Here is a 25367-nt window from a genome sequence, read left to right on the forward strand (position 1 = left end):
AAAGCTTTACCTCATCAAGTCAGAGCACAGAACTGCCTGTGAGGCTAACCTCCTTTATTTTTGCTAACCTTATCTTTTAAAACCTATCCCTTTAACACATGACCCCACCAAAAAAGAGAATTTGCTGCTGGAGGACAAGGGTAGGATGTCAGCAGGCATCAGTGGGTCTGTCTGGGCTGTAGCCAGCAGCCTCAGGCTTCTCGTTACTCAGGTACTAAGGTTCTTTAATGCTGCTCAAAGCTCCACTGTATCATTTGGATAATGGTGAGTCTCCTGCCATCTTCTACCAGCTGTCACTCAAGAACTCATCTCACAGATTAGGATTGTTTTCTACTGCATTCTCCCTGGTTCACTGGTGACCCTGGGGAGATACTTCCTGGCAATGATGCTACCCTTTTAAAACTGAAACAGTTTTCTGAACATGCACTGGGCCCACAAGGAAATACCCACAGTTTTAATCCCAGGTCTGCCACTTGGTGGCTCTGTGATCCTGATTAAGTCTTAACTACTCAAGTGTCCGCCTTCTCAACCACAAAAACGTATTAGCACTTGCATCTCAGAGGATTGTTAGAAACTAAATGATAAAATAGATGAAAATGACTAACAGTGCTGGGTATCTGGTCAGCACTCAAGGATACCCGACGCTGAGTTCAGTCAGGCTGTCCTGTTGTGGTTACCCAGAGGGGCTGAAGAACATTGCTGCCATCCTGCCAACCTTGTCAACAATGAAGCCAAGGGGATACCCTTGTAGAAGCCCAGACTTAGCTGTGAAGAAATCTATGCTTCTCTGGCAAATTGTGGCTACTCACCTAGACTAACCTAAACAAAGCTGGGGGGTGGGTGTACTAAGAGGTCACTGGTTCCCTCAGCACATATTTATATCATGCTCTGACGTAAGTTCCAGGGCTGTTAAGGGGTGATTTAAAAGCCTATGCTGTCAAGGAGCTCAGCAGAGACTATACAGTGTGCCAAGTGTTATGGAGAGTTGGTAAGCACAGCTACTATGGGAGCCTACCTGAGGACACTGTCCCCTTCAGGGACCTAGAGAACATGTAGCTGTGCTCAAGGATGGAAAAGGCAAGCAGGCGGAGGGAAAAGCTTATAGAAAGGCTCAGGACAAGGACATGTGGGACTGTGGGCAACAACCACTCTGTCACACAGAGGAGGGGAAGGGAGACAAGGCTGGAGAAATTGTCTAGTGCCAGACCCCAAGTGCCTCACAATGCCAGACTCTGCATACTGTTACTGGCTTCCCCACAAGTGGGTATGATGTTAAGGATGCCTGTGTTCTCTTGGAACCCAAGGATGGCAATCTCTTCCCTGCCCATCTTGCAGTGTGGCTCAGACAAGACAAAAGCTGTGAATAGCAGAGAGATAAAGAGCTATTAGGGTTGTGGAGAAAAGTGGGACCACAAGTGAAGACCTACCACTCCATCCACACTGTCCAGTGGGATCAGATGCACCCCACATGCATCCTGCAGGAGGATTAGGACAGCTATACATTCCAGCCAAAAATTCAAGAATAACATGCTGGTTCTGACTACTGTCTTTAATTGAGGAAAACAAGCTGAACATACTAGAAGTCTGTACACACTGGGACACAGAAATATATAAGCTGCTGCATAGAAATTTTACTCCAAAACAACACAAATATGCATGAAGTCTCTCCTGTGATGGGGGCTGGCATGGAAGAGGGAGATTTTTATAACCAGGGTTGATGATGGAGTGAAAGGCAAAGTGGGAAGATTTCCTGTATAACCAGAGAACACAGAAACAATGTGCAGTCACTAACAGACTGACCTGGAGGGCAGTTAATTTGCACTTGTACTTGGCTGCGGTTGTTCCGGCTGCTGCTCTTTTGGCTTCTTTTTCTTTTTCTTCTTCTGTTTAGCGAGGCAGCTCAAAGCAGACTCACCATTTCGTGGGGTAGACATGAGTGTGGGCAGCTTGCCAGACTGAGTTGGATACTTGGTTTTCAGGTCATCTTTGAACAATGGCTGGGAAAGTAAATGGCGCAGCTCCTTCTTCAGGACCTTCATCTGCTTTTGTCTCCTACGTTCTTCTTGCTGGTCAGTTTTTCTTCCTTAAAACACAATACAAAACAGACCATATTTACTATGATTTGTAGAAATGTTTTGTTTCCCTTGATGGATACTTGTGATGAAAAATGTTTTGGAACTCTTGGGGAATCAAGGCTCAAAAGTTCTCTAAAGACGCTAGTATTGGCTAACTTCTAGCACAGTTTGAGAGGGATACTGGGGGGGGGGGGGCACTGGGTCCTTCACTCTATCTATTTATCTATCTATTTATTTTTATTTATTTATTTACTCCGTGGATCAATAATTTACTATGAGTTATGACAATACTAAATTTGGTCAATTATTCATGGACTATAAAGTATTTATAAATGCTACCTTAATTTAAAGCATTAGCCATTAGAATTCAAATATTAATAAAGCCGGTGCCAACTTAAAGGAGGAAAGGAAGGGCACGGATAACGAGGGCGGCTCGGGGAGGGGGAGGGCTCCTGGCTGTTACTACGATAATTCCGATAACGGGTTGTCCCTGGGAGCCCCACTTCTGGGGCAGGCAGAGGTGTGGGGGCCCCTGGGGTGGCCTGGGGATCCCCTCAGAGCGGGAGCCCGTGCCCTCCGGAGGGCAGGGCAGAGCCCCTGGCTGCCCAGAGCCTGGCTCCCCCTTCTTTTTCCTGCTGAGATATGCGGAGTCTTGCCAGGCCTCGCTGGGCACCTCCTTCTACCAAGTGCAGTGCCCCCATTAGCCTTGTCCACCCGCCACACAGGTGGTTCTCGAAGGGGCCACCCAGAGGCCATGGCGTGGAGGGATCCGGTCCTCAGAACAGCAGGGCCCCCACGGGTGGACCCCGCCTCCTTCACTCCATTAAAAAAAAAAAAAAAAAAAAACCCTCTGAGACAGGAATTCTCTCAATTTTACCATCAAGAGCACTTGCTAAAAGGTCACAGAGCTAGCTAGCTAGCTAGCTGTCAAACTGCAATGAAAACCCAAGGTTCCTGACTTGAAGATCAGTTTTCTTCCTACAATTCACCCATTTGCTACTTGCTAGCTAGATAGGGTGACCTGACAGGTACAAAGCCTCCAGGAGACTGTGAACACCATCCGGCAGCCCAGCTCTCCTATACCTCACTACCAGCACTGTGACTACACCTGTGGAGGTGGGTGTGCCCATAAGGGCTCCATACCAGCTGGTCCTTAGGAAGTGAAGCTCAAGCCCCAAGCCTGAGCTATCAGGAGGAACAGCTAACTGTCACCAAGCCCACTGGTCTGGTTCCCAGCTTCTGTGTTGACAGAAGCAGACAGCTTAAGTCGGCCTCTGAATTTGTTGGCTTTGGCACTCAGATGCCACACTTGTGGGATGGAAAGAACACTGGATCTAACTCTGGTATTGTCAGTTCTAGATTTGGCTCTCACTTCTTAGACTCAAGAGCTTTCTTAGAGCAGGGGCCACACAGATTCATCCGTGAATCCTTAGGCTTTTGCCTATGTTCAGAGTAGGGGCTCAGGAAAGGCTGGTAATGGAGCCATTTCCCTGTGCAAACTGCTGCTCTTCTGTGAGCTTCTGGTTTCCATATATAAAAGGACAGTAATTCCTGCTCTGTTTATGTCACGAGACTACGGAAGTCACATGAGATGATGACTGGTGCAGGAGTAACAATAATGATCATAAATAACAATTTAAGATGTGTCAAATATTATTAGGCACTGGCACAGGCACTTTATTCTCATTAATCAATACATCTTTGCAATAACCCCATGAGGCAGGAATTTATGACCCGTACCTTATAGATGAGGACACCCTAAGTACAGAAGAGAGGTTAAGGGTCTTGAGCTAGTCACACAGCCAGTTAAGGGAATGGACCAACGGTGGTCACAGAGCCTACCCCTCATGTCACTACCTTTCCATATGAGGGAGACAGCTGAAGGCTCCAGACAAATAAGACAGAAGGAACAAAGGCCAAGGGCTGTATGCTTAACTGGGACTACAGCCTGTCACAAAAACAGAAAAGGTATCTTGCTGATTTTAACAGGATCCGTGGTAGTGGCAAAGTTCCAACAGGACAAAAGTTGAAGGAAAAAACAAATACTGAATGTATTCTTCAAGTCCCATCCAGCCCACCACTCACCCTTATACATCTCTTCTTCCAGCTCAATCTCAAGGGCAGCTGCTGCCTGTTCAATCCAAGAGTTGTGTAGACAAGCCTGGAAGTTCCGATACTCTGCTTTCTCAATCTGTCGAGCCAAATGGATTCGTTCCTGGGGAAAAGGAATAGAGTGTTCATTTGACAGAGCATTCAGGCCTCTGGGAAGCAAGGGCTCATATACTTTGTGTCTTTAAAAAAAAAAACTCTGGAGGGCAACCCAGGTGGCTCAGCGGTTTAGCGCCACCTTCAGTCCAGGGCGTGATCCTAGAGACCCGGGATTGAGTCCTACATCAGGCTCCCTGCATGGAGCCTGCTTCTCCCTCTGCCTGTGTCTCTGCCTCTCTCTCTCTCTGTGTCTCATGAATAAATAAATAAAATCTTTAAAAAAAAAAAAAAAGGATTAGCTCCCATCAAAATGAATTTGTTCTGGTTCCTGATAAAAGCAGAGGGCAGTCATCACATGAGTATGCACAAATGAAATCACAAGAGCTAGCTTTCCTAACAACAAATCAGGAGAGCCCCACTTGTTGGAAGCTCACCTTGGCTGGACTGCCAGTCTATAGGTGTCCCAAGGGAACTCTTCCCCAGATACCACAGATAGCTTCCATAGGGACCCTGACACACTCCAACAGCCCTGAGTTAGGGCCCCACTGTGACTGATCAGAGGGACTACAAACTCACAGAACTGCCTTCCCTTTCTTCCATGTTGTTCTTGCCAAAAACACTTCAACTCCGCTCATGGGTGATGGAGTCAGACCACAATGACAGTAAACACAGAAAAAATGGAAGAGATCTTGTAGTGTGAGGGAAAGGAGCCATGGGAAGAGTGGCTCTCAACCCTAATGGGAATTCTGTCACCTTCATCCTTCCAAGCTCATCTCCCACCATATTTCCCCACACAGCTAACATTCCTTCTGAGCCACAGGAGCCAAAAGTCCCTGAATTCTTCTGTGCTTTTGCTCCCCCACTCCTGGAATTCTATTTTCCTCTCTACCACTCCATATGCAAGAGGCTTGGAAGAAACCTCCTCTCCTACCCATATAACCATAATGCCCACCAGACCCATGGTGCTCCATTTATACCTGAACTTCAGCATGGGCTTGGTCTACATCACAAGCCAGTGGACCTCCATGGAGAAAATCCACCTGGTTTTGGTACCTAACACACGGTGCCCATAGTCAGCAGCACCTATTCCGCTGAATGCTTGCTGAGTTAAAATAAAACCAGCAATGGTAGGAATTCCTGGCATTTGCTTTACAGATGTGACAAAACTTAGTATCTGCCTCAGCAAGACAAGTTGACCTTACTTCCCTACAACTACCAGGTAGCCACACTCACTGTCCTTGTCCAGCGGAGGGAAGGATGGTGGTGGTGGTGGAGGCAGTGAAGGGCTCAGGAAGAAAATTCCTCATGTTTTTGGCCACTCAAAAAAACCTTTACCCTTCTGCCATGTATAGTACCCCTATTCCTTTTTTTTTCTTTTTCTTGTTTTTATGACCTCCCTATTCAGCTGTTGGCAGAATCATTAGTTTTCAAGGGTCCTGCTGCCAGGGCCTCACAGCAAGGCAAAAGTGCAGCGGCATTCCTTCCCTCATCAGTACTAGGTTTCTAAGTTTTCTTTTTACCTTGACCGCGTCCATGTACTTTGTTTGCACAGGGAACAGTGGGATGTCCTCATCTTTCTTGAGGGTTTTGTAAATCTTCTTAAAGTTGATCGCATCCTCAGGCCCAATCAGCATCAGGCTGAGGCCTTCATTGGTGGCACGAGCAGTACGACCACTTCGGTGGACATATATCTCTGAAGTACGAGGGACCTGCCAGAGGAACAGGGAAATCAAATGCATGGTTATCAGCCAGCATTGCTCTTCTCCTTAGGGCCAGCAACACAATGCTGGGTCTCTCTCCCTCCCTGCCAGGTAGCCAGAAACCTCTCCAGCACTGTGGACATATCCAACCCTTTTCCCTTAGCCCTCATGTTTCAGGCCTGTTCACTATGGTCACTAGGTCTACCCTCCACGCCCCCCGGTCCTGGCTTCAGGCCCTCATGACTACTCAAGAGAACAATGAGAGTCACTTATTTTGTCTCTAGGCCTCCCCACTCCCCTTGACCCAGCCCAAAGCTGCCACTGTAATCTTCCTGAGTCAAAGCTCTGATCTTAATTCCCACTCTAACTAAAGAAACTCCACTGATTCTTCATTAACTCTACATGAATGATTGACCATGGTAATCATAACCAACATTTACTATGTAATTACAACGGGCCAAGCAATTCCAGCACTTTACATGTATTATCCCACTTACTCCTCACAAACAAGAACGTGAAATACTTTCATGACTATCCATATTATAGACCAGAAAACTGACAGAGATGTTAAGCAATTCCTCCTAGGTGAAGAATTAAATACTGGAGCCAGTATCCGAACTGAAGCAGTCTAGCTCCAAAGACCATGCTTACCCCTAGGCTCCATTGCTTCTACTCTAATACATACTGGATATTATTCACAGATATGATATAGGTGCTGACAATGCCTCCCTCCCGTGCACCCATGGCAAATACCACTAATCTAGCAGTTTTCTCCACTGAACCCAGATAACACTACCAATTCCAATGAAGCTCTAAGTACTGCTCTAAACTGTTCATAATGGTGCTAGAAATGCAGTTTCTTAGACATTCTTCACTTTCTTTCCCCAACATAACCCCTACTTGTAGCCAACTGCCCACTTCCACACCATTCTTTCTCCTTCCCTTCTACCTCTATACGCCCAGATCTTCCTCATCCTTAAATGCAAAGCATCTTTTAGAAAGCCCTTTCCAACTTCCCAAACTAGAAGCTACCATTCTCCCCCATATTTTGCAACCTTCTAGTATCTCCTGCCTTAATTTATGGTTGTAGTCATCTCCTCTCCTTTAGTGGGTCTGAGATTTCTCAGGGGACAAAACTGTGTCTTGTTCATCTGGATATTTCCCACAAAGACTGGCCCAGTCTCTTCCCCAAAAACGAAGAAGAAAGATCTGCTAAATTGAATTGGCACCCTGAAAGATTTTATTTGAGAGAAAGAGGAGAGAGTGCATCTGCATGCATGTGGGAGTGAGCAAAGGGAGAGAATCTTCAAGCAGACCCCCAGTGAGCTCAGAGCCCAACACAGGGCTTGATCTCACTATCCATGGGATCATGACCTGAGCTGAAATCAAGAGTCATATGCCCAGCCAACTGAGGTACCCTGGTGCCCATACACCCTGAAAGATTTTTTAAACCATGAAGAATCAGAAGGAAGAAATAATAATATTTCTTATAATAATAAGATAATAATAACCACAATAGCTACCACTTCCTAAGTAATTAACACTGTGCGAGGGGTTTCATCAGCAGGAACTCATTTAATTCTCATGGTAACCCAAGAGGTTAGGCTGCATCATCACTTCCAGTTTACAAATAATGACAAGTGAAACCAGAGATGTTAAGTAACATAACATCTGGGTTAAGATGTTAGCCCAGCCCAAGCTAACAGACTATGAAGCAGGCTATAAGCATTTGAACCTTACAAGGGTAGCCCTGAAGCCTAGACTCCTAACCACCACTCTATGTTAGGATTTGCCAGGTGCATACACTAATATTGTCAGTATTAAGAGCAGCTAACATTTAATAAGTGCTCAGTGCTCAGGATGTGCCTGGTGTCTAAGCTGTTCACCCATTAACTTATTTTACCTTAATAAGAACTTAAAAAGGGACGCCTGGGTGGCTCAATCAGTTGTGTCTCCTTCAGCTCAGATCATGATCTTGGGAGTCGTGAGATCAGGCCCCACAATGGGCTCCCTGCTCACTGGGGAGTCTGCTTCTCCCTCTCCCTCTGCCTTTCCCCACCCTGCTCATGCTCACTCTCAACCTCTCTCTCAAATTGTAAAAAAAAAAACAAAAACAAAAACAAAAAAAAACTTAAAGTAGACACTGTAATAACTTCCATTAAACAAAGACTGAGGCAGAAAGAGATTAAACAGCTTGCTCAAGGTTACACAACAGGGATTTAAGTCTAGGCAGGTCCTATCACCACACTCTTCTATTTCTCTCTACCAGGGTAACCAGTTCACATGCTACTATGCCCATTCCATAAAGAAAGTAAGACTCTAACCTGCCAATATCAATTAGTTTGCCCAAATCAAAGAGAGAGGGGCTATGTGGTATCAGAAGTGCCAAGGGGTTTTTTGAGAATAAATCTCTTGAGCTTTCCAAAAATGACAGCAGCTAATCAGTCACGAGATGACGACAGTGGTACTCTGCTGCATTAGGCCTTGAGGCCAACAATTCCTCCTCCCTCTCTTTCCTCCCTTCCCAAACCTTTGCTTAAAACATTTCCCATTCAATGCAAAAAAATCCCTAATGCCCCCACCTGGTAATGAATGACATGCTGGACTTTAGGAATATCCAGGCCCCGAGCTGCCACATCTGTTGCCAGAAGAACACAACTGTGATAGAGAGACAAAGCTCGTTAATAATAACTAATAGCTATCATTAATCAGATTCTTAACACCTACTGAGTATTTGATCCTGATCAAATAAAACATAGAGGTAAACAGACTTGAAAAATGAACTATACAGAGTCCACGCTACCATGTGGCTAAATACAGACAGACCTATCAGGTGACCCCACCCCAACATACCCATAGGCTCTAAGTGACCAACAGACTACTTACAAGTAGGCACAGTTACTGAAAAAGGGAGAATGCCGTAGATGGCCATACTTCCTCATCTCCCTTTAAAAACATCCCCACTTACTGCCTCATTGCAGACAGCCTCTCCTCTGCTGGCCTGCCCACCCACTCCCTTGTGGTGTATTCAATAAACTCCTATCGCCTTTGTTCTCCCTCAGGTGAATTCTTTCATCACCTGCACCATTGGTTTCCCCCCGATTGTTGCCCCACATTTGGGGGCCCCCACCTAATCAGACAGATGCCCCACTTAGACACCACATAAACCATTAACTTCTACCTAGCAACATTCCCAGGGAGATAAACCTGATACTTGTTCTAGAAACTAATCACCCTGTAACTTGACATTATACTGGACAAAAGTCAACTTAGGCTTAACCTCCAATTCTCAGGCCCTAATCCTGAAAACATGCACACTGACCCTGGTCATCAGTCTGACCCAAAAGGAGATGCACAATGACAGCATGGTAGGACAAAGCATGAGCTCTGGGTCTGACTGCTTTGTCTGAGGCCCAGCTCTGTCACTTTCAGGATGAGAAACTGTGGGCAAGCTGATCCGCTTATCAATTTATAAAATGAGAATAATGACAATAAATGATAAGTGGTATTAAAGCTAACATTCAGCAAATACATACCTTGGGCCAGACACTGTTCTAAATGCTTTATATGTATAAATTCCTTTAATCTTCCTAACAACCCTCTCCATTAGCTTCTACCAATATACTATTATGCCAATTATGAGAAACTGAAACACACTGAGGTAATTTGGCCAGCTAGAAGTAGCACAGCCATGGCCCTGATCTTAAGCAGTCTGGTGCCTATCTGTATTCTTAACCATCAATCTATTTTACTTCTCAAGGATGTTAGAACTGAATGAATGTGGTACTGTATCTAAAATGACAGTATGATACTTAATCAATTGTTAAATGTTCCACAAAAGTAGGTACTATTATCATCATTACTTATAGGTAGGAAAGTTTCTGTTGAGCATTATCAGCAACCAAACGCATTAGATGAGAGTAAGCCTGCTTCATGATGTGTAAAAAAGAGCTATCTTCTATAGCTTCCCACCATCTCACCACCATCCTGGCAACCTTGACCTAATGGCTAGAACCTGGGTTCTGGGTACAGGCCTGACTTACTCTTCCAGACGAGCAAACTGCTCCAGGTTTCTCAACCTCTGCTTCTGGTGCATGCAGGCATGTAGGGTCAGTGGCATGATATCCAGGACTTTGAGGAGCCCAGAGAGGCGTTTGATACATGAGATACTGTTGGCAAACACTAAGGTGCGGCCTGGATACTGCATCAGGAAGTAGTACAGATATAAATCTTTCTCATCAGTCTCACAATGAATCTTGGTCTCTGTCAGTGTCTCCACCGTGGCCTCATTTCTGGTCAGGTCAATGACCTTGGGCTTGCCCCGCATACCAATCTTCTGCACAAAGAGGTCAAGTTTGGCAGTTTTGTCAATTTTCTTAGTGTGTTTCTTGTGAAGGATTCGAGCAGGAGCTTGATGTACCAGGGTCAATGTGGCAGAAAAAATAAGCGTCTGTCTCTTTGGGTTGTACTGGGAGTCACCAAGCATCTCTAGCAGCTGTGAGAGCTCAGCAAAGTGGCCTTTCTCAACCATCCGATCAGCCTCATCGACCACCAGGCACCTACAGATCCAGAGAGATCCACATAACTTGAGGAGTCATTTATATAGCACACTTAACTACCATCTCCACCCTCAACACAGAAATACACAAACACCACCACCACCACCAGGGGCTCAATTAATCTCCCTCATGCAAGGTATTCTGAAGGCCAAACTCTGGCTGGTACTACACCATGGCACTTAGTGATAGGGAGAAGGCAGTGCATACACAATCATGTTACCTCAGGCCCACAATAGAAAAGGGAGTGAAAGAGAAGGGGAGGTATTGTCACTTACCTGAGCTGCCTAAGGTTGCTCAAATGAGGGTGCTTTTCTTTAATTAGCTCCCAGAGCCGGCCCGGAGTGGCGACTACAATCTCTGGCTGGCGGTTCAGCATCCTCTGCTGTTTCTGGGTAGACATTCCACCAACCAAAATAGCAGTTTTAATTCCTATAGTACACAAAATATAAGACCCTGTTATTCAGTTTGGCTGCCTATTTTCTGCCATGGCTGACACAGGCAACCCCAGATTAACAGAGACAATCAATCACCAGAATAGCTCTCCTCTCTTTGGGAGGTGTGGGGGATGGTGAGCCAAAAGAGCGAGCCTGGCCTGCCTCTTGGTACCACTCCTAGAAGGCATAATCAAATCTTCTATGGTCTAGGCCTTGCCTAGTTCCCAAACTTCATTTCTTTATATTCTCTCCCCTTTATCAACAATAGAAGAGCTGGATTTGAACCCAGGCATATATACATCCAAAGTTCCAGGAAAACAGTAGTGTACCACAATGCTGGAAATGATGTCACTCTCAGCTGTGACACATATCCCTAGAAAGTCCTGCCCATCTCCCTCAATTCGAACTAATATGAGCCTCCTCTAATGCCTATTGTCTGTTCTGTTCTGTTCTCTGGGATGACTTCTTAAGGTATCCAAAGAGGAAAGAAAACACAGGATCATGTAGGCAAAATACTTAGTAAAGTGCCTGGCACATAATAAGAGCTTGGTAAGTCACTGTTGCTTACTATAAAGTTGCAACTGTTGCTGCTTTAAAGTTAAAATTCTTATGGAGCAGCTTTTCCAGAAAGGAATTCCACGAGAAGATATATGTTAGTGCCTAAGACAGATGTCCGGCAAACTTTTTCTTAAAGGGTCAACAGTAAGCATTTTGGCCTTGTGAGCTAAACCTGTCAGAACTACTAACTTTACTTCATTCCTCCATCGTAATGCAATAGCCATAGACACTATGTAAATAAATGGGTGTGGCTGCACTTTACAAAAAAAAAAGGTACTTTGCCAACTCCTGCCCTAAGCATCCACCACATCCAATGAACTAACTTCTTTGCATCTAGAATGGCACAGAAATGTGTCATCCTTGGGAGAATGGAGAAAGTGTCACTCAAACAGTTTTCTATAAGGCTTAATTCTCTGGCAGGTAAGAGAGATTTCCCCTTAAGGGAGGAGCCACAGCTCATTCATCTTTGCCACCCCAGCATCTAGGATCCTCTCAGGAAGTATTTATTAAATCGAATTAAACCTCACCTGTAAACTTGGCCACAGCATCAATGTGTTGCTTGACCTGGACAGCGAGCTCCCTAGTAGGAGTCAGAACCAGTCCAAGGAGAGGGCGCTTTGGATGTACTTTACAAGTGGTCATTTTGCCACCCAACTCTTGCTTCAACCTTCCAGTCTCTTCTTCATCTAGCTTTTCCTCTTTGTCTTCATCCTGTTTGGGGATGGTATTCTTGATTAGGGAAGAAGGTCCTTCACCAGCATCATCATCACAGAAGGGTAGCATCTGGTCTGAGACAGCAGCTGAAGTCTTGACCTTGCTGGGTGTTGCTCTAGCCTTCACTCCAGCTTCACTGGGCAGGGCTTCACCCTCTATTCCAATCTCATCAGGCAAAACTTCAGACTCAGTTCTAGCCTCCGTTCTGGTCTCACCAGGTAATGCTCCTGTGTTACTTACAGCTGGAGTACGTTTATTTTTCACCTGCCACTGGAGTACTGTATGGATCATTGGAATGGCAAAGGCAAGAGTTTTTCCACTTCCTTAGAAGTAAAACAAAAACAAAAAAGTGTGAATCGATAAACACACTTACTTTTTGTCTAGGCATCTTTCTTTTACACAGAATAAGGGAACCTGATAGCCAAGTGCCACCATGACCAACCCAAAGCTCCTCCACTCAGCACAGGTTCCCCAACAGCACTGCAAGCAGAAGGCATCTGGAATTAAAAGCCTGAGAAAAAGTCTAGCAGACTAACACTGAGGCTTGAGGTCACCAATGTGCATTATACACAAAGTCCAAGCACCAAAAATCTAAACAAGTTTTGTCATTATTTTGAAAAAAACACCACCACATTAGGGTGTGGGGAATGGAAATCTATGTATAGTTTCCTAAGACCTTTGGTGGAGAAAATGGGAGTAGAAGACAATTTTCTTAGTTTTTGAGAAAATTTAAAATGACCACACTTCTTTCTATGCCTTAACATTTTCAAACTGATTTTTGAATGTGTATGAAGCCCAAATTCACATCCTCTGGGTGGTTAATACAAACAAGACAGCTCAAGTTGAGAATTTAAAGTAGTTACAAAGTTATAATCTCCCGGCTAAAGCAAATAAATGATCTCTGGTGGAAGAACCTTTATCATAGGCCTAAAAGAATTCTCACAAGAGGCACATGGGTGACTCAACTCCTGGTTTCAGCTTGGGTCATGATCTCAGTCATGAAATTGAGCCTCAAGTCAGACTCTACACTCAGCGCAGTCTGCTGGAGGTATTCTCTCTCTGCTCCTCCCCTAGCTGGTGTGTGCTCTCCCAAATTAATAAATCTTAAAAAAACAAAACACCTATTGAAAAAAGAATTCTCACAAGTAATTTTCAAAGGAAAATGAGCAGCACTCAGTAAAAAAATAACCCACAAGACACTATAAACAAGAATTATAAGAAATAAAAAGATCAAAGGCCCTTAACACTTCAGATAAAACAGTACTTTTCATCAGAAACCAAAACTAGAAGACAGTATCTTTATTTGAAGACATAAAAAAAGAACTGGACAACCTAGAGCTCTAAACTTAGCAAAAAATTCCTTTCGAAATAAATGCAAAATAAAGACGTTTAGGGCCACACAAAAGCTGAATCACTTATCATCAGCAAACCTGAACTACAAGAAGTAGTACTAAAGCAAGTCTTCCAAGCAGAGGATGCTACTGGATGAACTTCCATGTCTGTACAAAGGAAGAGTACCAGAAACAGTAATAGTGACATGGGTAAATATGAAAGATGTCTTTTTCTTAAATATATTATTAAGTTTAAACTTTTTTAACCTTGGAACTATTAAACATAAAAATGTATTTTGGATTTCTAACACATAAAGTGTAGAACAAAAAGCATAATGTAAAGGAGAAGGGAGATATAGTCTTGTAAGATTCTTGTACTATATGTAATATAACACATTACTATTTGAAGATGGACTATGACACGTTGAAGATCTGTACTATGAATCTAAAAAGCAAACACTAAAAGGATGTAACAGTTACAACTAAGAAGATCAATAAAGGAAATAAAATTCCATCATAAAAAACATTCAGTCCAAAGAAGAGGAAAAACAGAATAGCAAAATAACAAATTACAACTCAATTATTATCAATAATCACATTAAATAGAAACGACCTCAACAAATAATAAACAGCCAGAATCATGAGACAGCAAGACGCAACCTATGCTCTCTCCACAAACACCATTTTATTTTATTTTTTACTAGGCTCAGTTTAATATAAAGCATATGATAAAGGATACAAATGAAAAGCCAAATGAAGAGGCACATAAGACAAGGTCTGGGAAGGTCCCAAGGGCTTCTGTCCCTGTGGAACTGGGGGTACACCACCCTCTCAGCACAAAGATGTGTTTACCAACCTAGAAGCTTCAAGAAACCCACTTTAAATACAATGACGTAAGTTAAAAGTATAAGTGGCATCAGCAGGCTCAGTTGATAGAGCTTGTGACTCCTGATCTTGGGATTGTTAAATTCGAGCCCGATGCTGGGTGTGGTGATTACTTAAAAATAAAATCTGAAAAAATACAAGTATGCAAAACACACCATGCTAACATTAATCAAAATAATACTAGAAAAGGTACATTAAGGGGATGCCTGGGTGGCTCAGTGCTTGAGCATCTGCCTTCAGCTCAGGGTGTGATTTCGGAGTCCTGGGATCGAGTCCCACATTGGGCTCCTTGCATGGAGCCTGCTTCTCCCTCTGCCTGTGTCTCTGCGCCTCTCTGTCTCTCATGAATAAATAAATAAAATCTTTAAAAAAAAGGTACATTAATATCAGATTGAGAAGATTTTAGAAATACTATGGGGATAAAGAGGGCCATTTAGTAATCAAAGGAATAAATTAATTTACAGGATATAATAGTCCTCAACATTTATACACCTAAATATAACAGAGCTTCAAAACACAGGAAACAAAAACTAATGAACTGCAATGAAATCTATCACGCAAGAAAAATTAAGTAATACAAATATTTCTAATACATTAAGGCAATTAAATTCGTAGTTAAAGCCCATCCTACAAATTCATCTGTGCAGGCACAAATGAATTCTACCAAATATTTAAGGAAGAAAAAAAAAATACCAATTCTGTACAAACTCTTTCAGAAAACGAGAATACTTCAAAAGTCATTACAAGGCCTGCATTACTCTGATTCCAAAACCAAAGACATTACTAGAAAACTACAAACTAATATCCCATGAACAGAAACTCAAAAATTATCAACAAAATTTTAGCAAATCAAATCCAATATATAAGTGGAAAAATACACTGTGACCAAATATGGTTTATCCCAGGAATATAAGTTTAGTATTTGAAAATCAGTGTAATTTACCATATTGACAGACTAAATGAAAAACCACTTCTCTTAATAAATGCAGAAAGAGCATTTCAAAAAATCCAACAACTGTTCCTGATAAAAATGTTCAGCAAACTAGGAACTGAAGAGAATTTTCTCAATCTGATAAAGGGTCATCTATGAAAAACCTAGAATTAACATTATACTTAATGATGAAAGACTAAGTACTGTCCCCCAAAGATCAGGAACAAAATAATGGTGCCTGTCCCCATACCACTTCAATTCAAAATTGTACTGGAGGCTTTAGTGCAGTAAGACAAAAACAAGAGGCATCTAGACTGGATAAAAACTATAGAACATCTGATGTACTCTTTAAGAAACTACTAGATGGGAGGCACCTGGGTAGTTCAGTTGGTTAAGCATCTGACTCTTGATTTTGGTGCAGGCCATGATCTCAGGGTTGTGAGATTGAGATCTGTGTTGCACAGAGTTGGCTTGGGATTCTCTCTCTCTTTCTCCTCCTGTCCTTGCATTTTTTCTCTCTCTAAAATGGATGAATAAATAAAATCTTAAAAAAAAAGGAAAAAAAAACCTACTTGATGGTACCAAGTTGCAGGAAATAAGGTCAATATACAAAGCTATCACATTTCTATTTTTTAAAAAAAAGATTTATTTATTTATTTATTCACATGATAGAGAGGAGAGAGAGAGGCAGAGGGAGAAGCAGGCTCCACGCCGGGAGCCCGACAAAGGACTTAATCCTGGGACTCCAGGATTGCGCCCTGGGCCAAAGGCAGATGCTCAACGTTAAGCCACCCAGATGCTCCACATTTCTATTTGTTAGCAACAATCTGAAATAGAAAAATTTAAGTTGCCATTTACAATAGCATCAAAAATACGAAATATTTAAGGACAAATCTAATAACCAATGTGCATATACTAAAAACCACAAAACAAAAGACCCCCCCAAAAAATGGATATACTACATTCATGGATAGAAAGATTCTGTATGGTCCAGACGTCATTTGTCCTCAGTTTGCTTTATAATCAATGCAATCTCAATCCAAATACCACCTGGCTCTCTGTAGAAACTGACAAGTTGACTTGATACAAAGGCAATTTAGTGGAGAAAAAGATACTTTTTTAAATAACAATGCTGGATATCCATATTCAGGGGAAAAAAAGGAACTGTGATCCACACTTCTCACTGTAAACAAAAGTTTACCCAATAAAGATCACAGACTGAAACATAAAACTTAAAACTAGTAACACTTCTAGAAGAAAACACTGGAGAAAATCTTTGTGATCTTGGGTTAGGCAAAAGGTTTGTAGATAATAAGCACATTCGTAAAAAGGAAAGTGATAGAACTTCATCAAAATAAAGAACTGTTCTTTTGAAAGGTACTGTAAAGAAAATAAAGACAAAGACACTGGGAGAAAAAAATCCTAAATCACATATCTGATAAAGGGGTATATCCAGCATATATCATGAATTCAGTAATAAGAAAACAACAATCCAATTAAAAAATGGGCAAGATAAGAGTGCCTGGGTGACTCAGTCATCAAGCATCTACTTTGGCTCAGTTCATGTGATCCCAAGGTCCTGGGATCAAGCTCTAAGTCAGGCTCTCTGCTTATGGGGAAGCGTGCTTCTCCCTCTCCTCATAACTCTCTCTCACAATCTCTAACATACCCAGTATTGGCAAGGACAGGGACCAATTCAAACTCATGACTTGGTGGGTATGGAAAACGGTATAATCTCTTGGAAAAATTCCTAGAAAGTAACATTTATTATAAAACCTAGTTCTTACACAGGTGTTTACCAAACAGAAATTAAAGCATATACCCAAAGACTAACACACCAATATTTATGATAGTTTTTTAAAAGACTTTATTTATCTATCTATCTATCTATCTATTTATTTATTTATGGGGTGGGGAGCGAGCACACACATGCACAGGGGGTGGGGGAGAGAGGGGAAAGGAGAGAGAATATCAAGCAGACTCCATGCTGTGTGGAGTCTGATGTGGGGATCATTCTCACCACCATGAAATCATAACCTGAGCTGAAACCAAGAGTTAGATGCTTAACCAACTGAGCCACCACGTGCCCCTATTTATGATAGTTTTATTTGCAGAGCCCAAAACTAGAAAGAACAAAAATATCTATTAACAGATAGGTAAACTGTGCTATATCCTTACACTAGAATATTACTAATAAAAAGGAATGAACTATTAGCACTTGCAATAATATGGCTGAATCTCAAAGTATGCTGAGTGACGCAGCCAAACACCGACCCCCTCCCAAAAGTACATAGTGTATGATTCCATTATATAAAATTCTGGAAAATGCAAATTAATCTGGTGACAGAAAGTATATCAGAGGTTGTCCTGGGGATGGACAAGGAGTAGGGCCCAGGAGAGACTACAAAAGGGGCCCAAAGCATCTTTTGGGGGTGATGGATATTCATGATCTGTTTGCACAGCAATTTGTCCACAGCCCCAAAAGTCCTTGTGAATCTTGGACCTGCAGATTCACAGCAGTCTATGGGGATACCCAGTAACAACTGCAGTATGAATCCAAATGTCAGGCTCTAGCCACAGTGGCTGATACAACTTTGCCTCTGCCTCCAGACACCCATTTCCAGGCTTCTGCAGAAACCAAAGCAGTGTAGCAAAATGCTTAAGAGCACACAGACCTAGTCTAGAATTCAGGTACCACTACCTTCAGCTGCGGTTTTAGGGATATTGTCTTTTGTGAGGCTGAGTTTCCTCATCAGTAAGATGAGAATGATGCAACCTCTCTCAGGGTGATTTTGAGAACTGAGTTCATCAATATAATGTACTTAACACAGTGCATGATACATTTTAAATGCTAAAAAAGAGTTCTAATTTATTATTATTACTTCCATCCCCTGGGGCTTCCTCACTCTTCCACTTATGTGACTCTTCTACAAGACCTCACCGAGCGTTTTCTGACCACTCTTTCCAGAAACCCAAGGCACAAAGTGTCTAGATGGTCTAGTTCTATACCATACCATCTAACAGTCACTAGCCATGTATGGCTATCAAGCATGTAAAATGTGGTTACTCTAAATCGATGAGCATCAAGTTCGAAATATATGCTAGATTTTGAAAACAGTATCAAAATAAGAATTAAAATACCTCAATTTTAATTAACTACATACTGATATTTTTATATAATTGATTATATACATCATTAAAATTAACTTTTACCTGTTTTTTTACCTTTTTAAAATATGGCTCCTAGAAAATTTAAAATCATGTACGTAGCTCATGTTATATATTTATTTCTATCAGTTACTGCTGGTCTAGTTGGACTTAGTTACAAGCAGTACAAGCTCCTCCCTTCAGTTAGTAATTCAGTCTATCGAGGTCTAGTCAACCCATCATTGCTTTATAAAGTGTTAGGTGGCCCAGGGAATGAGGGAACTTTAAATACTGCCTAGACCCAACAGTCACCTCGTGCCAACATCTACCTACAAAATCCACCTAATGGTTTTCTATCACACAAACCCTTCCAATAACAATAAACTCACCAATTCCCAAAGCAGCCCTTTTATCTCTGGACAACTCTTTGAGAATCAGACATTTATTCTTTATACTAATGAAGATCTACCTCTCTAGATGGCTAATCTTAACCCTACTTTACCCCGAGCCATTTAAGGTGGCTCAAGAATACTAAAAAACCAAACCAAACCAAACCAAAACAAACAAAAAACTACCATTTGCAAGTCACTTACAATGTACTGTGTAAACTTTACTTTGGCATTTACATTTAACCCACAAGGCTAAATAAAAATAAATAAATAAATAAGCAAGCAAGCAAGCAAGCAGGTACCGGCATTATCTCCATTTTATAATAGGAACTACAGGGATCAGAGAGGTAAAGGGATCTATCTGTCCAGGGTACCAATCAGAAAGTGGCAGATTTCAATCCAGAGCTGCCTGACTTCTGAACACCTTCATTCAACATTGCTTTTGTGGTTATGTCTCCAAGCTCCTCTCTCCCCAAGCTACCCAACCCATTAGCAGCCGTAAGTTTGACCCAGAAGCAATCTTACCCCAGGCAGCTAAGGATGCCCTTACCCGTCTCAGCAGCCCCAAGGATGTCCAGTTTGTCACGGATGGCAGGTGCCAAGGTCAGAGCTTGGATTGGCGTGGGTGCAGAGAAGCCTAGAAAGCTGAGTGCTCGGAGAACTGGCTTGGGTACAAATAGATCTTTCCAAGCTGTTACATCTGCCTTATGGTCATGCATTTCAGGCATCCATGTCTTTGCTTTTTTGGGCACCTTTGGAGCAGTACCCTGGGAAGGCTCCAATTTTTTTTTTCCTTTCTTTTTTTTCTTTTTTGGCACAGTCGGAGCTGAGCCTTCCGATACCACCTCCTCTATCTCTGGATCAGGATAAACTGTGCCATCTCCCTGGGGCTGTGGCCCAGCATCTCTGACTTCAAACTCTTTCTGCACACTGGTTCCTTCAGTTTCCGTGTCTTTATTCTTCTTCAACTTTATCTTTTTCTTTGAGGAGCTAGACTCTCCTTCCTCCCCTCCTGAAACAGCTTGTGCCTTTCTCTTCTTGGGCTCCTCCTTGGAAAAGAGACTGGAGGAATTTTTGGCAGGGGAGACCAACTGGTAATCTGTCAGTTCCTCAAAGCACACCAAGTCATCCATCTGTCCATCTGCAAACATATTTGGGTCAATCTCCACCTGTTTCCATTTTCCCACAACTTTGATCCCCTTTGTCTGAAATCTGCCATAGCTTGGTGGCTTTGGCCTTGATTTTGTCTCCTTCAACTTCATGGTTGCTGAAAAGAAAAGGAGAGAAGTGTCCCATTAGGTCGGCAACTGCAGAACACAGGGTTTTGAGGCAACACATATTTTGTGAACAGCCTACAGAGTTATCAGGCCCTACAAAGAAGTGAAGACACAGAGATACAGAAAGAAGATCAGAGAGAAGAGAGATACCAACAGAGCAGGCAAGTTGGCCTGAAACAGAGGATACGCGGGCAGCCCTGGTGGCTCAGCGGTTTAGCGCCGCCTGCAGCCTGGAGTGTGATCCTGGAGACCAGGGATCGAGTCCCACACCGGGCTCCCTGCATGGAGCCCGCTTCTCCCTCTGCCTGTGTCTCTGCCTCTGAATGAATTAAAAAAACAAAAAACAAAAAACAGAGGATACTCACGAGATGGAGGAGCACAGATGCGAGCGCCAGATCTGGTTTGGATTCCAGATCCAATACCTACCGCTTGTGTGCCACTGGACAGTGGTGCTTGTTCCTCCCTGAACCTCAGTGTTCTCATCTTTTTTTTTTTTTTTTTTTAAAGACTTTTTTTTAATTTATGATAGTCACAGAGAGAGAGAGAGAGAGAGAGAAGCAGAGACATAGGCAGAGGGAGAAGCAGGCTCCATGCACCGGGAGCCTGATGTGGGATTCGATCCCGGGTCTCCAGGATCGCGCCCTGGGCCAAAGGCAGGCGCCAAACCGCTGCGCCACCCAGGGATCCCTGTTCTCATCTTTTTAAAAGGGAGAGGGATCCCTGGGTGGCTCAGCGGTTTAGCGCCTGCCTTTGGCCCAGGGCCCGATCCTGGAGTCCCAGGATCGAGTCCCTCGTCGGGCTCCTGGCATGGAGCCTTCTTCTTCCTCCTCCTGTGTCTCTGCCCCCTCCCTCCTTTCCTCCCTATCAGAAATAAATAAATATTAAATAAATAAATAAATAAATAATAAATAAATAAATAAATAAATAAATAAAAGGGAGAGGGAGCACCTGGGTGGCTCCGTGGTTGAGCGTCTGCTTTCAGCTCAAGGCGTGACCTCGGGGTCTCGGGATTGAGTCCGGCATCGGGCTCCCCTCATGGAGCCTGCTTCTCCCCCTGCCTGTGTCTCTGCCTCTCTCTCTCTGTCTCCCTCATGAATAAATAAATAAAATCTTAAAAAAAATAAAAAAGAAGAACGTGGGGAGTTAAGGGGGGGTGAGGGGGGTCTGGGGAGGCCGGCTTCACTTAGAAGGGCTCCAGCCTGGCCCCCAAGAAGGCAAATGCCTATTCCCGCCATTCTGGCCTTCGCCCGTCCGGCTTTCTCGTGACACTGTCAGTGATCTGCAACACATTTCAACAGAGAGGCCCCTCGAACGGAACCGCATCCACGGTCTCTCCCCTTCCAGAAAGACCAAGGGGCGGCGGGGACAAAGGTAAACGGCAGTGCACACCCGGACCGGCTCTGGGGCTGCGGAGGGCGTCTCCATCTGTGTGGGCCTCAGTCTCCCCGCCTGTCAAATGGGGATGACGACGGTATCCTTCCCACGGGGGGTCGTTCCACACACGCACAAAGAAGTGACGCACGTCAGCAGCCGCCGGGCATGGCGCCTCGCGGGCTCGGCACGTCGGCGCGCAGGGAGGCTTCACCCACCGCCGCGGCCCCGCAGCGACCGCACGGCACCGGCTTCCACCACGGCGGGGGCGGTCAGGCGCCCGGGGGCGAGCGGCCGGGCCCGCGCCTCACCGCCTCACGCACGACGCTGACAGGCCTGACAGGCCGACGCCGCCGGGCCCGGACGCTCAGGGCAGGGACCCCCGGCGCCGAGGCCGGCTGCCGCCCTCTCCGGGCTCGAGGACCCCACAGGGCCCCCGGGAGCCCGCCCCCGGCCCCGCTCGGGCCCCGGTACTCACCGCGCGGAGACCCCGCCGCGGCTCCCTCACGCGCCGGCCAACCGCCGCGCACGCTCCCACCCCTCTCCTCGGCGGCGGCGTCCACCGCAGTTCCGGGGCGGGGCTTGCGCTCACGCACGCGTGCGCCCTGGGGCCGGAAGTCCCGCCGCTTCCGGCTAGACCCCGCCGCGTCCCTCTCCGCGGGCGGCGCGTTTCTGCAGTGCGGCTTGGGAGGCGGAGCGGGGAGAGCCGCCGTGCGGCCTGCACGGGCCCACCTGGGGGCGCCGCTGTGCCCGCCGTGCGGCCTCCGCCTCGGAGCCGGTGCTGCGCCCCAACGCGCTTCCTTCTATTTATTTTTAGTGCATTGGCTGTCCGCGAATGCGGCACCTGCTGTGTGCCTGGAGCCTTGCAGATGTTTTAGCATCTAATTTACAACCCACCCAGCCTATATCAGAGGTGCTGTTTTCTTCGTTGTTTTTTTTTTATATTTATTTATTTGTTTGTTTATTTATTTATGCATGAGAGACACAGAGAGAAAGAGAGGCAGAAACACAGGCAGAGGGAGAAGCAGGCTCCATGCAGGGAGCCCGATGCAGGACTCGATCTGGGGGTCACCAGGGTCACGCCCTGGGCCAAACGCAGGAGCTAAACCGCTGAGCCACCCAGGCTGCCCCGTGTTGTGTTTTGTGTGGTTTTTGTTTTTTTTTTTTTTTTTCATTCTGTTTTCTCCGGTATTTTCTCTGTTTTTTTTTTTTTTTTTTTTTTTCATTGCTCTCTGATGGTTATTAGGCTAGGCCGGCCCGACTCCAAAATGCCAAGCTGAGCTGGCTGCTCTGTTAAATGCAGAGACATCAGCTTCACGCTAGACAACCACCTTTTCCATGTGGGCATCACCATCCCATGTGGGAAACCTTTCCCATAGGCTGTCTCTGGCTGGTGACCTTGGGAAGTCCTAAAGGAATTCATGAAGTTTAGGTCTAGTGAGCCTCCCCACCCGGCCATGGAGCCACTGTATGACCGAATTTAACTCATTGGAGGGCACTCGGGCAGCTCAGTGGTTGAGCATCTATCTGTCTTTGACTCAGGGCGTGACCATGGGGTCCTGGGATGGAGTCCCCCAAGAGACTCCCTGCAGGGAGCCTGCTTCTCCCTCTGCCTGTGTCTCTTTGCCTCTCTCAAGAATAAATAAATAAAAATCTTAAAAAAAAAAAAAAAGAATTTAACTCCTTTCTTGAGGGAACTTGGCAGTGTGCCCCTAAGAGCGTGGGTGCATAAAGCCTTTGCTCCAGCAGTGGTCTGAAGCTGTCCAAATGGCAGAGGGAGGAGGAAGGGCTGCATATCTCTACCTGGCAAGACAAAGGTTCCTGTCCCATCCAAGCTAGTGACACACCTTGGAGGACTATAGTGTTGTCCTGACGGAACTTTGCCTTAACAAGGCTATTTGGTGGGGAAAGGGTCTTCAGCAGAGACTGGCTAGAAATAGGGCCCTTGAGGTGGAACTTGAGGTCAAAATGGGTCATGGCGGAGATCCTCAGTGGAGGTCTCTGGAAAATTGACAAAAGCATCTGTATTAGAGTTTTTCAGCGGAACAGGGATAACAGGATTTGTGTATATAGAGAGGACTTTAAGAAATTGGGTCACTGTGATTGTGGAGTCTTGGCATATCCAAACTCGATGAGGTAGGCCAGCAGGCTGAAAACTCAGGGAAGGGTCCAAAGACAGTCAACTAACAGAATTCCTCCTTGCTCAGTCTTTGTTTTATTAAGGCCTTCAACTGGTTGGATGGGGCCCACCCACACTGTGGGAGGTAATCTGCTTTACTCAAAGTCCACAGATTTAAATATTACTCTCACCCAAAAAACACCTTCATGGAAATGTCTAGAATAATGTTTGACCGAATTTCCAGGCACAGTGGCCCAGTCTGGTTGATGCATAAAGTTAACCATCACAGCATTCTAGGAGAGAAAAGAGTAGCTTTTGTTTGGACACCCTCCATCTTGGAGGAGACAATTCTATGGACAGCCAAGAAAGATTTGCAAACAGCACCAGCTAAGGTAAAGTAGCTTTTTCCCCCTCCATCTCTTATGGCTTTGTTCACTTGACCTTGCAAAGGCACGAAAAGCAGCCATATGAGGAGGAAGTAGACAAAAGAGAGGTGAGCAGGGGCAGCCCGGGTGGCTCAGCTGTTAAGCATCTGCTTCCAGCCCAGGGTGTGATCCTGGAGACCTGTGATCGAGTCCCACATCAGGCTCCCTGCATGGAGCCTGCCTCTCCCTCTGCCTGGGTGTCTCTCTCTCTCTGTGCGTCTTTCATGAAAAAAATAAATAAAATCTTAAAAAAAAAAAAAAAAGAGGTGAGCAGATTACCTCCGCTCTTCCCAAGTCTGTATTTCAGAGCCTGAATCAGACCTAAGCTGGGGAAAAGGGAGAAGTTATAAATTTGCACGTGAGAGGGAAATTTTGACATCAGAATAGTTGGTGTTTTGTATTCACCATTTTTTCCACATTATAAGAGGGGTTTTCCCCCTGATTATTACAGTCAGATATTAAAATGGCATTCTCTGAGTCAGTTTTAGTGGAACCACAAAGAGAAGAAAACAGTAAGTGCACAGTTTCCTTGCTCTCCAAAGCAGGTTCCCTGGAGAGTGTCAGACCTGACAAGGAAATCGTCTCCAAACCAGTGTCATGATACTTAGCTCAGTACCTAGTTCAAAGTATTAAAGGATTGAAATTGAAGAGGCCGAGAGACAGAATTTCCTTGCAGAAGAACATTGCTTACAATTTGTGGCTGAGGTTAAATAATGTATAATTCGACTTAATTTATTTCAACAAGCATCTTCTTCTTCCGGATTCCCAGAATGTACTCTGTGAAGTAGAGCACTTTCAACTCTGCAGTAGATTGGGAAATTTATTTTCTTGTCCTATTTCTCCTAGATTACATGCCCCTCAAAGAATTTCCCTCAGCATCCTCTTGGTATTCCCTAACATGCCTAGCCAGTGTCTGGGTGACATAGCGAATCATAGCTGTTTGTTGAATGAATGAGTGAGTGAGAAACCCATTGACCTTAGCTCGAGGACAGTTCTAACTTTTGCAGTTGAACCCATTACCAAAAGTGACAATGAGCACTGACTTTGGCATATAGCATCTGCTCAAAGTTCATAGCAGCTTTGTTACAGCCCCATACTAGGAACAACTAAAATGTCCTATGACAGGTGGATGGTTAAACTGTGGTATGTGCTAATCACTTTGTAATATATACATATATTAGGTCATTACGTGGTACACCCTAAACTTACAGAAAGTTGTACGCCAATTATATCTTAATAATTCC

The 25367-nt window shown here is 44.3% G+C and overlaps 1 protein-coding gene across 3 annotated transcripts; it reads right to left on the minus strand.

The window, feature by feature from the left end:
* Positions 1-1534: 1534 nt before the first annotated feature.
* Positions 1535-22182, minus strand: DDX24 (DEAD-box helicase 24). 3 transcript variants are annotated; one of them, XM_077910423.1, is made up of 9 exons: positions 22058-22182; positions 19482-20198; positions 12062-12571; positions 10818-10971; positions 10027-10542; positions 8566-8641; positions 5804-5992; positions 4161-4290; positions 1535-2083 (listed from the first exon to the last, which is right to left on the minus strand). In XM_077910423.1, the coding sequence occupies exons 2-9, from the start codon at positions 20191-20193 to the stop codon at positions 1812-1814; spliced, it is 2559 nt and encodes an 852-aa protein (XP_077766549.1). In that variant the 5' UTR covers positions 20194-20198; positions 22058-22182; the 3' UTR covers positions 1535-1811. The 3 variants fall into 3 exon arrangements, with proteins under 3 accessions (XP_077766549.1, XP_077766550.1, XP_077766551.1); XM_077910424.1 differs by lacking the exon at positions 22058-22182 and adding an exon at positions 21598-21756; XM_077910425.1 differs by lacking the exon at positions 22058-22182 and adding an exon at positions 21157-21289.
* Positions 22183-25367: the final 3185 nt, after the last annotated feature.

This window comes from Canis aureus, chromosome 9, assembly GCF_053574225.1.
Source record: "Canis aureus isolate CA01 chromosome 9, VMU_Caureus_v.1.0, whole genome shotgun sequence".
Classification (NCBI taxonomy): Eukaryota; Metazoa; Chordata; class Mammalia; order Carnivora; family Canidae; genus Canis; species Canis aureus.